The 15189-nt window shown below is 38.3% G+C and overlaps 1 protein-coding gene across 7 annotated transcripts in view; it reads right to left on the reverse strand.

Moving 5' to 3' along the window:
* ATP2C1 (ATPase secretory pathway Ca2+ transporting 1) overlaps positions 1 to 15189 on the reverse strand; it is a 160470-nt gene that overhangs the window by 76429 nt on the left and 68852 nt on the right. For 4 of the 7 annotated variants that reach the window (XM_069565559.1, XM_069565608.1, XM_069565598.1 and 1 more), the window contains 2 exons: positions 5013 to 5123; positions 3632 to 3748 (listed from right to left, as the gene is read on the reverse strand). In XM_069565559.1, the coding sequence (XP_069421660.1) occupies positions 3632 to 3748; positions 5013 to 5123 (228 nt within the window). Of the gene's footprint in view, positions 1 to 3631; positions 3749 to 5012; positions 5124 to 6325; positions 6390 to 15189 lie in introns of all 7 variants that reach the window. The other 3 variants (XM_069565589.1, XM_069565578.1, XM_069565568.1) reach the window with 1 other exon arrangement.

Consider the following 15189-nt stretch of genomic DNA (forward strand, 5'->3'; position numbering starts at 1 on the left):
AAGTGAAAACAAACAGCAATTCAAACAGTTTTGCATGAATGACAGTTGTATACCATCACAACAAAAGCCTTAAAAAAGGAATACACATGTATTTTTAGTACTTATTAATTTAACCAATAAGCTGTTCTGAATCTCTACTGGGTCTAGAATAAATGGAAAATGACTTTAATAAAGATTTATATTAAGCACTGGTTAGAATACCTAAATTATGAACTTCAAACACTCTTATCATTCCTATATTTTAAGTAAATGGGCATAAATTACAATTCTGTGGTTGACCCACCCACCATAGGAACAACCAGACCCCACCCACCAGTGCAACTAAGAGCATACAGTAAGATCCTCGCCACAGAAGAAGCTGAATATTTTCCCAACACTGGTTTCCCTGACATCTAGATAGCAGAGACAACAGTATCTAAAGAAATAAAAACCACAGTACCAACTCAATCAAGAAGCTCTTAAAACAAGCATCAGAACAACCCCAAATCCTTCCAGTTGGACATCCCAGTTAAACGTCAGAGCTCCATTGCTGGAGTGCCTTCCTCTGATGAAATGCTCCCAATAGCCGTCAAAGCTGCAAGGTCACTTTGCAAAGAATCCATCACAGCAGATAGCCTCAGCCTCTGGGTATCATTAACTCTGAAATTAGACACCACCACCTCCTACTTCCATTATGGTTCCATTCCCTGGCACAGATCTACAACTCTGCTTCACATCAGAATCTTGTGAAGGGCTTCCAACAAATGTCCACATTCACACCATAGCAATCAAATCAGAATCTCTGGGCACAGGACCCAGGTTTTAGCATTTTTAAAGCATTCCCCCAAGTGACTCTAATGCACAGAGGATTGAAAATCACTGCTTTAACAAAATAAAACTAAAACTGCAATGTGGTTCAGGGTTGACAAACCACACACAAACTGAGTCAGGATACCTGTTTTGAATCCAATTCCTTAATTTTTTAAGCCCCAGAGGTGCTTCATCTACTAAAATATTATTACCTTGTACTAAAAACTGTGTAAGGATTAACCAAGAATGTATATTAAAGCACTGTGTATACTATAAAACCTGCCAATGTTAGCTGTTATTATCACACTCTGAAAGCAAGCTTCACAATCATTTTATTTGCCCCTAAAAAAGCTGTGCCGTGGTACTAAGGACACTACCTGATAGATGGCAGCCTCTAGACAAATGTCTGTAGAACAACAAAGATGCTGTTCTCTGTAGAGGAGTGAAGAGTCGTTCAGTGCTTTATGATTTAAAACTGATATTTAATGCTAATTACTGCTTAGCAATAATTAATAGCATTAATAATTAATGCTAATTATTACTTAACTATATTACAGGCACTATATTTCATTTCATTCTCACAGCAATACCATGATGCAAGTACTCCGGCTTTGAAACAGGATCAAGAAAGTAAAACATTAAATCATACTACCCAGTGATAAGTCAAATCACTGTAATTTATAAATCCAGAATAAACTTCCGAAGCTCTGGATGATGTGGAAATACGGTAAAGGTGAGAATACAAAAATACACAAACAAACTATTACATTAAAAACAAGATGGACACAAAGTTCGTCCCTAAAAATTCAGTTTTTCTACTTTAGACAAATTCAATTAACAACATGGTAAATTTTGCTTCATTAACAAGCAAGCCCCCTTAGAAAAGTCAAACATAGATCTTTTTTAAAAAAGAATCTGAAGATTAGAAGGCATTACAAAGTTTCTTTACTAAAAAGAATCTGTTTGACAAACTAACTCTACTAGCTAAAAATTGGCCACAGGAAGTTTGTAGCTTTTCACTAACATGCTTATTATCAAGATAAGAAAAATCCTACAGCAAATCTTTCTGAAAGATTAAAATATTAATAAAATATAATAGGTTGGTGTAAAAGTAAATGCAGTTTTACACTGCTTAACTTTGCCATCTGATATTGGAATACATTCTTAAATAAATGTGGTTATGTTATACACCATTTTAATGCACATTTCACTTTGTTTTTCTGCCAATGACTTATTACTTGCTGTTTATGTTTATTTTAGACTAGGGAAATGATGTTAGACGAAAAGCAAATTCGAGCAATTTTCTTGAGTTCAAAATGTAAAGCAGCGGAGATAGCTCACAACATCAGTGATGCATTTGACCCAAGAACTGCTAATGAATGTACAGTGCAGAGGTGGATCAAGAAGTTTTGCAAAGGAGACAAGAGCCTTGAAGGTGAGGAGCACAGTGACTGATCATCAGAAGTTGACAATAACCAACTGAGAGGCTCATTAAAGGTGATCCTACACAAGAAATTGCCAAAGAACTCAACACTGACCATTCTATGGTCCTGCAGCATTTGAAGCAAATTGGAAAGGTGAAAAAACTCTGTAAGTGGGTGCCTCATGAGCTGACGGCAAATCAAAAAATCATCATTTTGAAGTGTCGTCTTCTCTTTTTTACACAATGAAAACAAACCATTTCTTGATCTGACTGTGATGTGTAACAAAAAGCGGATTTTATATGACAACTGGCAACAGATCAGCTCAGTGATGGACCAAGAAGAAACCACCAGGGAAGCCACAAGAAACTCCAAAGCACTTCCCAAAGCCAAACTCGGACCAAAACAAGGTCATGGACACTGTTTGCTGGTCTGCTACAGGTATGACTCACTACAGCTTTCTGAATCCTGGCCAAACCAGTACATCTGAGAAGTATGCTCCGCAAATCCATGAGACACACCAAAAACCACTGCCTAAAGCCAGCATCTGTCAGAAGAAAGGGCCCAATTTTTCTGCACAACAACACCCGACCTCACAGAGCACAACCAACACTTCAAAAGTTGAACAAATTAGGCTACAAAATTTTGCCTCATCCGCCATATTCACCTGAACACTCATCAACTGACGACACTTCTTCAAGCATCTCAACAAGTTTTTGAAGGACAAACGCTTCCACAACCAGCAGGAAGGAGAAAATGCTTTCCAAGAGTTTGTCAAATCCCAAAGCATAGATTTTTATGTTACAAGAATAAACAAACTTATTTCTCATTGAAAAAAATGTGTTGACTGCAATAGTTCCTATTTTGATTAATAAAGATGTGTTTGAGCCTAGTTATAATGATTTGATATTCACAGTCTGAAACCGCAATTACTTTTTCACCAACCTAATAATTTAAAATAGCTATTTTCTATTGATAGCCACTATCGCCTAAGATTATTATCTCCATTTTCTAGTTAAGACTCAGAGGATAATAAGGTACACACAAGCTATTAACAGTAATAAAGAAAGGTGGAATTTGTAACCAGGCAGTCTGGATTCAAATGACCTTTTGCTAATTTTCTAAACTAGTCATATTACTTTAAAAAATACTAGCATTTCTATAATAAAATATATATATATAAGACACTTCCAAAGGAAACTACTATTATCACCTCCATGTGATATAAGCCCTTAAAGATTTACACACTAAAAATTATAGAAATTCCAACCTAATAGTAAACTCTAACAAATGAAACAAGTTAGTTAAAAAAAATTTTTTTTAATATTATTTCATTTCTCCATAAATAACTTCACAAAAGTAAAAAACTACATTAACAAAAATACATGTAAACTACACAGCATGAGAAAATAAAAATATACCTGAGAAATATACTTCTTCCATAGTGGCTCATCTTCACTGATATCAAACTCATTCCAGCCATGGAAGGCTCTCCTATGACTTACTTCACATTTGTTTAGACCATTCTGAAGATCAGCCTATGAGATTTTATATATAAAAGTTACTGAAAATATTAGCAGAAAACAAATGAGAAAACACAAAAAAGTACATATGTATGGTCATATTTATAGGAACTTCTGTGACAATCAAAATTAATCTATGGGGACAAAGCATATCAGTGAGTGCCTGGGGCCAAGAGCAATGGAAGGATTAGCTACAAAAAAACACGTGGAATCTATATAGAGTGATGAAAATTTTCTACATCTTCATTGTGATGTTGGCTATATGTGCCAAAATGCAAGTGTATATTTAATGACTACATTGTAGTCTATATAAATTAAACCTCAATAAAACATGTTAATGTAAGCAACTAGATTAATAAACAAAAAATTATGATTTTTATGTGGAAAGAGTAACACAAAAGTGACAATGTACAGAAAGCAAATTGTAAGTACATTTTAACTAGTTTTCTTGGTTCCCACTGTTGTCTTACTGTCTTCTAAAATTAGTTTCTCCAAAAGATTATGCATCTTTCTTGTTCTCTGAGCCTATCAAAACTGAGGTTCGTATTACCTTTTGTTCTTAGACTGTACATTTATTCCAAAGAGAAAATCTGCAGTTCCTAAATTACTGAAAATAATGAAGTTAAGTCCTCAAACACCACCTACATTCTTCAGTCACTACCTCTCATGACTTGTTATTTGAAACTATCATTAAAGAATGAAATTACTTGCATCTCTGAAGTAGTTTCTCTGACCAAAAGCTTTATAATAGAGGTCAATAACAGAGTCTTGTGATATCTAAATATATTTAGAGTAAGTGGCTTTAAAACAAGAGTATAAATACAACCCGCCCCAAAAAAACCTTAAAAAAACGGTGGGGGTGGGGGGTATGCAATGCTTTTAATGCCATCATTAAAATATGTGGATTCTGACGAGAAAATTTTAAATATCCTTTTCTTCATGTTCCATTAGACTGTGAAAAACTAGGAAGAGACTGAATTACATAAGCAAAATTTACTCACAGTTCTGAACTTATATTTAGCTTTTACAGTAGAAAACATAAAAAAGGATAAAACTCCTAACTTCACTTATGTTAATAATTAAATTGATCACTTTCCTAATCCAACTAATCCTCACACAGCACTAACAGTTTCCAGCAACACTAATGATCCAGAGCTGCATCATCCTATCAGGGAACCACTAGCCACACACACCTGCAGAACAGAAAACTCTACTAGATAGCACTTAGCTAAGTGGCTCATTCTACTACACACTCCCTTCCTCCCCACCAAGAACTTACTTGGAGAATGCTTGCAACTTCACTGACTGGTAATTCACTTGCTTTTTTTGATGTCAATACCGGAATCATTGTCTCATTTTCAGAATTAGGAATTTTTTGAAAACGTGCAACCTAGGAAACAAAACCAAAGGAAAAATATTTGCATATACTAAACAATTCTAATGCTGTCCAGAATAAATGAAAATTCATATGTTCCCAGAAACTTTTATCACAGAAAACAAATATTTTCAGACTAACAAAGAATATCCAGTCCTATTAAGATAATTTTACACTAACATGCTATTCTAAAAAGTACACTTCAGAAAATAAGCTACCAGTGAAAGCTAGAATACAAAATAATTTTCATACTGCAAAAAAGGATGCTATTTCTACACCAAATTAATCAGTAAAAAGTAAAACAGATGTCCCGTCTAGCAGATTCCAATCGTTACACAGAGTCATAATCCTCTAAACTCATTACGTTTAACATGAGGTACAAGGAACAGCTAAGCTTGTTCCATTTTAACACTACTGTTGATCAGCTCATTTCTTAACTATCCAGACACCAGGCTACTCTGCCAAAGCACCAACACAGAACATGAGACTTATAGATCCATTCCCAAACCAGAGAAAATGGAAAGCAGAGAGACCAGACAAGCAGAGGACACACAGGTAGAGTGAAGGGACAAGCAGAATGAGTCTTAGAGACGATGGTAACCATGACACCTACCTGACGCAGCTTCATCAACAAATATCTACAGAAAGTGTTTTAACACAGTTCTAGAAATAAATCCCCAATCCACACTTCTTTGTAGACAAAGTTTTGACGAAGTATGTGAAAAAGAGCCAAAAGCTACACACTGAAACTTTAGAGAAGAAAAGAATTCAGTTGCCTGCCCCACACCCACTGATTTAAACAATACTGAGAATGAAGTGACCATCTTAATGCCAAGACACAAATCTCTAAGCTATCAGGTGAAATGTTTTCAATCTTGAATAATCAACAAACTCAGGATAAAATATTCCCCTAAAGACAATTTTAAGACAACATATAAGGTCAAAGAATAATAATTTAAGTTTCTACTATCATAAAGGGTCACTATAGAGGCCTCTATTCATTAAAAAAAAAAAAAAAAGCTGTACTTATTCCAGTAGTAAATAGCAATAGCAATGTAAACAACCAAGTTTTGGAACAATCATATGCATGTTTTCTAATCCCACCTATTACAAAGGCAATAAATATTTAAGTATTTTAAAGAAAAGACCATAACAATTTTTTTTTAATGATAAGATATTAGTGACCAAAAATTCTTAAGAAATTGAAAACAGATTACCTTTCTCAACATGGTTATTTTATCTTGTGAAATAATTAAGAAGGATCAAATAGGTTTCCGTTGCCTGCAGTGACAATGAGATTAAGAAAATCTTTTATTTCTAAGGTTCATATATGTCAGTTTCTTTATATATGAGGATAAATAGTGCCTAAAGTTGTTTGAGGATTATATCCATTTATGGAGCATTCACCCAACTAGTAATATGCACTGAAATAGCTGTTTTTCCCAAAACTAATATTTATATGTACATTCACAATAATATAATGAGCTCAGTAAAGAAGCAAATCATTAAAGTTAATAAAGCTAGATTTGCAACAGTTCTTCTATTAAATATATCACTACTCATAAAAACACTTTTTAAAAAGTTATCCTTTGGTATTTGATACATAAATAGGGTCTATGTTGGAATACACTACATAAAACCACTCAGGAGCATTACATGGGCCCAAGAGATCAAAAGAAGGAAGTGAGACTATTTCATTTAATAAAGGATAAGATAATTCTCTAAATATAAGAAAGGAAGAGGGCAACCCCAAACCGAAGGGTGACTTTAGAGAAGACCAACATCAGACTTAGAAGGAAGAGTGCCCGATGCTAGGGATGGTGGCAGAACTGGATGGCCATCCACGGTAAGAACCGGTTTCCACAACACATAGGGGAAACAGCACAGAAAATTCTTGCTGAAAGGCAATGATGCTAACTATATTTATGCTCCCTAGACTCCAGGTCAACTTAAAACTATGAGATCATTAAGTTTTAATCCTATTATCTTTTTAAGCAAATGTTACTGACAATGACCAACTTTGATGGATTGTTAGTTATATAGATCATAGGAATATTTTATCAAAGCAAGATCCTCTATGACCCACCTACTACAGTAATGGAAATAAAAACAGAAGTAAACAAGTCAAACCTGGTTAAACTGAAAAGCTTTTGCACAGCAAAGGAAACTATAAGCAGGGTGAAAAGACATCCCTCACAATGGGAAAAAATAATAGCAAATGAAACAACGGATAAATTAATTTCCAAAATATACAAGCAGCTCATACAACTCAACACCAGAAAAACCAACAGCCCAATCAAAAAGTGGGAAAAAGAACAGACATTTTTCCAAAGAAGACATACAGACGGCTAACAAACATGAAAACATACTCAACATTGCTCATTATTAGAGAAATGCAAATCGAAACTACAATGATATCACCTCACCCCAGTAAGAATGGCCATCATCAAAAAGTCTACAAACAATAAATGCTGGAGAGGGTGTAGAGAAAAGGGAACGCTCTTGCACTGTTGGTGGGAATGTAAATTGATACAGCCATTATGGAAGATGGTATGGAGATTCCTTAAAAACCTAGGAATAAAATAAAACCACCATATGATCCAGCAATCCCACTCCTAGGCATACACCCTGGGGAAACCAAATTGAAAAAGACACATGTATCCCACTGTTCACTGCAGCACTATTTACAATGGCTAGAAAGCAACCTAGATGTCCATCAACAGATGAATGGATAAAGAAGGTGTGGTACATATACACAATAGAATATTACTCAGACATAAAAGGAACTCCTTTGAGTCAGTTCTGATAAGGTGGATGAACCTAGAACCTACTATACAGAGTGAAGTGAGTCAGAAAGAGAAAGGTAAGTATTGTATCCTAGTGCATATATGTGGAATCTAGAAAAATGGTCCTGAGGGATTTATATGTGGGGCAGCAATAGAGGGACAGACATGGAAAACCGACTTGTGGACATGGGGAGAGGAGAGGTGAGGGCAAGATGTATGGACAGAGTAATACGGAAACTTACATTACCATGTGTAAAACAGACAGAGGATGGGAAATTGCCGTAGGGCTCAGGAAACTCAAACCGAGGCTCCGTGTCAGCCTAGAGGGGTGGGATGGGGAGGGAGATGGGAGGGAGGTTCAAAAGGCAGGAGATATATGTATACCTATGGCTGATTCATGTACAGGTTTGACAGAAAACAAAATTCTGTAAATCAATTATCCTTCAATTAAAAAAAAGAATATTTTAATTTGTTTATTACTCTTTCAACAAACATTTGCATTTATTGAGAATCTGACACTGTGCTCGGCCGTCAGAATTTAACAAAGAGCAAAATGAGGGGGAGGACAGTTGGAGGGAAGACAGACATTAACAAGAATAGCACAAAGGAAGAGAAACTGAAATAGTCACTAATGCTGAGCCAAAGCCTAAATGACACCCAGCTGTGGATGCGTCTGATGGTGAAAGTAAAGTCTGATGCTGTAAAGAAAACAATACTGCATAGGAACACTGGAATGTTAGGTCCATGAGTCAAGGTAAATCGGAAGTGGTCAAACAGGAGATGGCAAGAGTGAAGATCAACATTTCAGGATCACTGAACTAAACTGGATGGGAAAGGGTGAATTTAATTCAGATAACCGTTATATCTACTACTGTGGGCAAGAATCCCTTAGAAGAAATGGAGTAGCCCTCATAGTCAACAAGAGTCCGAAATGCAGTACCTGGGTGCAATCTCAAAAATTACAGAATGACCTTGGTTCATTTCCAACACAGAACATTCACCATCACAGTAATCCAAGTCTATGCCCCAACCACTACCGCCAAAGAAGCTGAAGCTAAACGGTTCTATGAAGACCTACAAGACCTTCCAGAGCTAACATCAAAAAAAGATGTCCTTTTCATCATAGGGGACTGGAATGCAAAAGCAGGAAGTCAAGAGATACCTGGAGTAGCAGGCAAGTTTGGCCATGGGGTACAAAATGAACAGGCAAAGGTTAACAGAATTTTGCCAAGAAAGCACACTGTCATAGCAAACACCTTCCAACGACATGAGGCAACTCATGGACATCACCAAATGGTTAACACTGAAATCAGATTGATTATATTCTTTTGAGACAAAGATGGAGAAGCTCTAAACAGTCAGCAAAAACAAGACTGGGAGCTGACTGTGGCTCAGATCATGACTTACTGCAAAATTCAGATTTGGAATTGAAGAAAGTAAGGAAAACCACTAGGCCATTCAAGTATGACCTAAATCAAATCCTCTACGATTATACAGTGGAAATGACAAATAAATTCAAGGGATTATATCTGATAGAATGCCTGAAGAACTATGGACGGAGGTTCATAACACTGTACAGGAAGTGGTGACCAAAACCATTCCTAAGAAAAAGAAATGCAAAAAAGGCAAAAGTTGTCTGATGAGGCCTTACAAATAGCTGAGAAAAGAAGAGAAGCAAAAGGCAAAGGAGAAAGGGGAAGATACACCCATCTGAATCCAGCGTTCCAAAGAACAGCAAAGAGAGGTAAGAAAGCCTTAAGTGAATAATGCAAAGGAATAGAGGAAAACAATAGAATGGGAAAGACTAAAGATTTCATCAAGAAAATTGGAGATACCAAGGGAACATTTCATGCAAAGATGGACACAAGAAAGGACTGAAACGCAAGTACCTAGCAGAAGCAGAAGAGATTAAGAAGAGGTATGAATACAAAGGACTGTACAAAAAGGTCTTAATGATGTGGAAAACCACAATGCTGTAATCACTCACCTAGAACCAGACATCCTGGAGTGTAAAGTGAAGTGGGCCTTAGGAAGCATCACTACAAACAAAGCTAATGGAGGTGATGAAATTCCACCTGAGCTGTTTCAAATCCTAAAAGATGATGCTATGAAAGTGCTGCACTCAATATGCCAGCAACTTTGGAAAACTCAGCAGTGGCCACAGCCCTGGAAAAGATCAGTTTTCATTCCAATCCCAAAGAAGGGTAATGCCAAAGAATCTTCAGACTACTGGACAATTGTACTCATTTCACATGTTAGCAAGGTAATGATCAAAATCCTTCAGCCTAGGCTTCAACAGTATGTGAACTGTGAACTTTCAAATGTTCAAGCTGGATTTAGAAAGGGCAGAGGAACAAGAGATCAAATTGCCAACAAGCGTTGAAGCACAGAAAAAGCAAAAGAATTCCTGAAAAACACCTACCTCTGCTTCACTGACTATGCTAAAGCCTTGGACACTATGGATCACAACAAACTGTGGAAAATTCTTCAAGAGATGGGAATATCAGACCACCTTATTTGCCCCCTGAGAAACCTGTATGCAAGGTCAAGAAGCAATAGTTAGAATTAGACATCGAACAAAAGACTGGTTCAAAATTGGGAAATGACTACATCAAGGCTGTATATTGTCACCCTGCTTATTTAATTTTTATGCAGAGTACATCATGAGAAATGCCAGGCTGGATAAATCACAAGCTGAAATCAAAATTGCTGGGATAAGTATCAATATCCTCAGATACACAGATGACACCACCCTTATGGCAGAAAGTGAAGAGGAACTAAAGAACCTCTTGATGAAGATTAAAGAGGAGAGCGAAAAAGCAGGCTTAAAACTCAACATTCAAAAAACTAAGATAATGGTCCTATCACTTCATGGCAAATAGATGAGGAAAAAATGCAAACAGTGACAGACTTTTTCTTCGTCTCCAAAATCAATGTAGATGGTGACTGTAGCCAAAAAATTAAAAGATGCTTGCTCCTTGGAAGAAAAGCTATGACAAACCTAAACTGTATTAAAAAGCAGAGACATCACTTTGCCTACACAGGTCCGTATACTTAAAGCTATGGTTTTTCCAGCAGTCATGTATGGATGTGAGAGTTGGACCATAAGGACGGCTGAGGGCCGAAGAATTGATGCTTTCAAACTGTGATGCTGGACAAGACTCTTGAGAGTCCCTTGGACAGCAAGGTGATCAAACCAGTCAATCCTAAAGGAAATCAACTCTGAATATTCACTGGAAGGACTGATGCTGAAGCTGAAGCTCCAATACTTTGGCCACCTGATGGGAAGAGCTTAATCACTGGAAAATACCCTAAGGCCAGGCAAGACTGAAGGCAGCAGAAAAAGGAAACAGAGGATAAGATGGTTGGTTGGCATCACCAACTCAATGGACATAAGTATGAATGAACTCCAGTAGACAGTGAAGGACAGAGAAGCCTGCATATTGCAGTGTGTGGGGTCGCAAAGAGTCGGACACAACTGAGTGACCAAAAAACAACAAGAAGAAGACTTCCCTGGTGGCTCACAGGGTAATGAGTCTCCCTGCAATGCAGGGACTTCAATCCCTGGGTCAGGAAGATCCCCAGAGAAGGGAATAGCTACTCACGCCAGTATTCTTGCCTGGAGAATCCACACACGGAGTAGCCTGGTGGGCTATAGTCCCATGGGGTCACAAAGAGTGAGACACAACCGCGTGATTAACACACACACATGAAGGAGAAGTCCACAGCTAAGGGCACTTGCAAGCAGAAACATAAGGAACTCCAACCTAGGCAGGTAAGGTCTGATGAGGAAGTGATGCTTGTGGACCTGAGCAGCAAGAAGCTGCCTGAGGCAGAGGATGGTTAGAACAGAGGGAACTAAGCACATGAGGAAGGGGGAGCACTGCGAGAGTGAGTCAGCATTCATCCACTCACTCAATCAGATCCTTGACACATCATCAATGCTTATTATTCTTGCTCCTAGCGACACAAAAGTGACTGAAGAGGTAAGAACTCTGGCCTCGTGGAGCCACATACCAACAGGGAGCAAAAGACCATGAATGATACGTTACACAATAAATGTTCTAGCAAACAAGAAAAGAAGGATAAGTAGGGGAACTGTTTCACTTTACATGAGGGGAGGTGGGACATGGCAGGGCACGAACCTTCCAGTAAGGTGATGCCATTTTTCAGGCAACTTCATAATTCCATCTTCCCAAAACTTTTTATCTTTTGAGAAAACGGAACTGAAATTTTTTCCATTGAGAGAATTTTTTAAAGACTGAAACAGATAGAAATCTGAAGGTGCAACATCTGGTGAATACCATGGATGAATCAGAACGTCTCCACCAAGATGTAACACTTTTTTTCCCCTGGTCATCAAAGAAACATGTTGTTCTGTGCTATCCTGATAGATTATGCATTTTCTGTTCACTAATTTCAGACATGTTTCACTCAGTGCTGTTTTCAGTTGGTCTAATTGGGAACAGTACTTGTTGCAATGAATCATTTGGTTTTCCAGAAGTTCATAATAGAGAACTCCCTTCCAATCCCATCACATACAACATCACCTTCTTTGGATGAAGACTGGCCACTGGTGTGGTTGGTCATGGTCCATTTCATTTGCCCCATGGCCTCTTCTGTTCCACATTATTGTACAATATTCACTTTTCCTCACCCATCACAATTTGTTGTAAAAATGAAACATTTTCATTACAGTGGAGAACTGCATGAGGAAATAGTCAGGAAGGCTTTTTCCACTTGTGTAGAAAACAAACATGAAAGCAATTAACAAATTAACAAGCTGGACTTCTGGTTCAAGATGGCAGAGCAGAAAGACATGAGCTCATCCCCTCCTGCAAAAGCACCAGAAGTGCAACTAGCTACTAAACAACCATCAACAGGAGGACACTGCTGCTGCTGCTGCTAAGTCACTTCAGTCGTGTCCGATTCTGTGCCACCCTAGAGACGGCAGCCCACCAGGCTCCGCCATCCCTGGGATTCTCCAGGCAGGAACACTGGAGTGGGTTGCCACTTCCTTCTCCAATGCATGAAAGTGAAAAGTCAAAGGGAAGTCGCTTAGTCGTGTCTGACTCTTGGCGACCCCATGGACTGCAGTCTACCAGGCTCCTCCATCCATGGGATTTTACAGGCAAGAGTACTGGAGTGGGGTGCCATTGCCTTCTCTGGGAGGACACTGGAACCCACCAAAAGAAGATACTCCACGTCCAAAGACAAAGAAGAGGCCGGAGCAAGACGGCGGGAGGAGTACAATCACAATAAAATCAAATACATACTTGCTGGATGGGTGACCCAAAGACTAGAGAACAGTCGTACCAAAGAAGTTCTCATACTGTTGTAAAGGTTCTGCACCCCATGTCAGGCTTCTAAGCCTGCGGATCTGACAAAGGGACTGGCATTTCCCAGGGAATCCGGCCTTGAGTGTCAGCAGGATTTGATTACAGGACTTCCCGGGGACTAGGGAAAAAGTGACTCCAGTCTTGGAGGCACAAACAAACTTCTGCATGCACCAAGACCCAGAGGAGAGGAGCAGTGACCCCACAGGAGAATAAACCAAAACTACCGGCTAGTAGTGGGACAGCCTCCTGTGGAGACATGGGTCAGGAGGGGCTCACCACAGAGACAGGGGGCACTGGAAGGTCCCGCTTGGTGTAAAACCTCTTGGGAGTTCACCATTAAGCCTACCACAGAGACAACTCTACACATGGACATCACCAGATGGTTAATACTGAAATCAGATTGATTACATTTTTTGCAGCCAAAAATGGAGAATCTCTATACAGTCAGCAAAAAAAACAAGACAGGGAACTGACTGTGGCTCAGATCATGAACTCCTTATTGCCAAATTCAGACTTAAATTGAAGAAAGTAGGGAAAACCACTAGACCATTCAGGTATGACCTAAATCAAATCCCCTATGATTATACAGTGGAAGCGACAAATAGATTCAAGGGATCAGATCTGACAGACAGAGTGCCTGAAGAACTATGGGTGGAGGTTCATGATATCTTACAGGAAGCAGGGATCAAGACCATCCCCATGGAAAAGAAATGCAAAAAGGCAAAATGGCTGTCTGGGGAGGCCTTCCAAATAGCTGAGAAAAGAAGAGAAGACAAAGGAGAAAAGGAAAGATATAAGCATCTGAAAGGAGAGTTCAAAAGACTTGCAAGGAGAGGTAAGAAAGCCTTCCTCAGCAATCAATGCAGAGATATAGAGGAAAACAACAGAATGGGAAAGACTACAGAGCTCTTCAAGAAAATTAGAGATACCAAGGGAACATTTCATGCAAAGATGGGCTCGATAAAGGAAAGAAACATATGGACTTAACAGAAGCAGAAGATATTAAGAAAAGGTGGCAAGAATATACAGAAGAACTATACAAAAAAGATCTTAATGACCAGATAACCACAATGGTGTGATCACTCACCTAGAGCCAGACATCCTGGAATGTGAAGTCAGGTGGGCCATAGGAAGCATCACGACAAACAAAGCTAGTGGAGGTGATGGAATTCCAGCGGAGCTATTTCAAATCCTAAAGGATGATGCTGAGAAAGTGCTGCACTCAATGTGCCAGCAAATTTGGAAAACTCAGCAGTGGCCACAGGACTGGAAAAGGTCAGTTTTCATTCCAATCCCAAAGAAGGGTAATGCCAAAGAATGTTCAAACTACCGCACAATTGCACTCATCTCACACGCTAGCAAAGTAATGCTCAAAATTTTCCAAGTGAGGCTTCAACAGTACATCAACCAAGAACTCCCAGATGTTCCAGCTGGATTTAGAAAAGGCAGAGGAATCAAATATCAAATTGCCAACATCCGCTGGATCATAGAAAAAGCAAGAGAGTTCCAGAAAACCATCTACTTCTCCTTATTGACTAGGCTAAAGCAACTGTGGAAAATTCTTCAAGAGATGGGAATACCAGACCTCCCCATAATGATGAACTAGATTTCTAGTTTGTCTTATATGCTAAATAGCAGCACTATTCATCATGCTAAAAAAACAGTAAGAGACTCTTTATAACAAATGGTGCTGGGACAACTGGCAAACCATACAAAAAAATAAAATAATTCTGTACCCCTCCTCACACCACATAGAAAAGTTAACTCAAATTGATCAAAGACTTAAATGTAAGAGCTCAAACTATAAAACTCTTAGAAGACAAAGACTTAAATCTTCTTGATCATGCTACCGTAGACATAACACAAAAAGTACAAGAAACAGGAAAAACTGTAAAGTTTTGTACTGCAAAGGACATCATCAAGAAAGTTATTTAAAAAGATAATTCACAAAATGGG

Source organism: Ovis canadensis, chromosome 1 (assembly GCF_042477335.2).
Source record: "Ovis canadensis isolate MfBH-ARS-UI-01 breed Bighorn chromosome 1, ARS-UI_OviCan_v2, whole genome shotgun sequence".
NCBI classification, from domain to species: domain Eukaryota; kingdom Metazoa; phylum Chordata; class Mammalia; order Artiodactyla; family Bovidae; genus Ovis; species Ovis canadensis.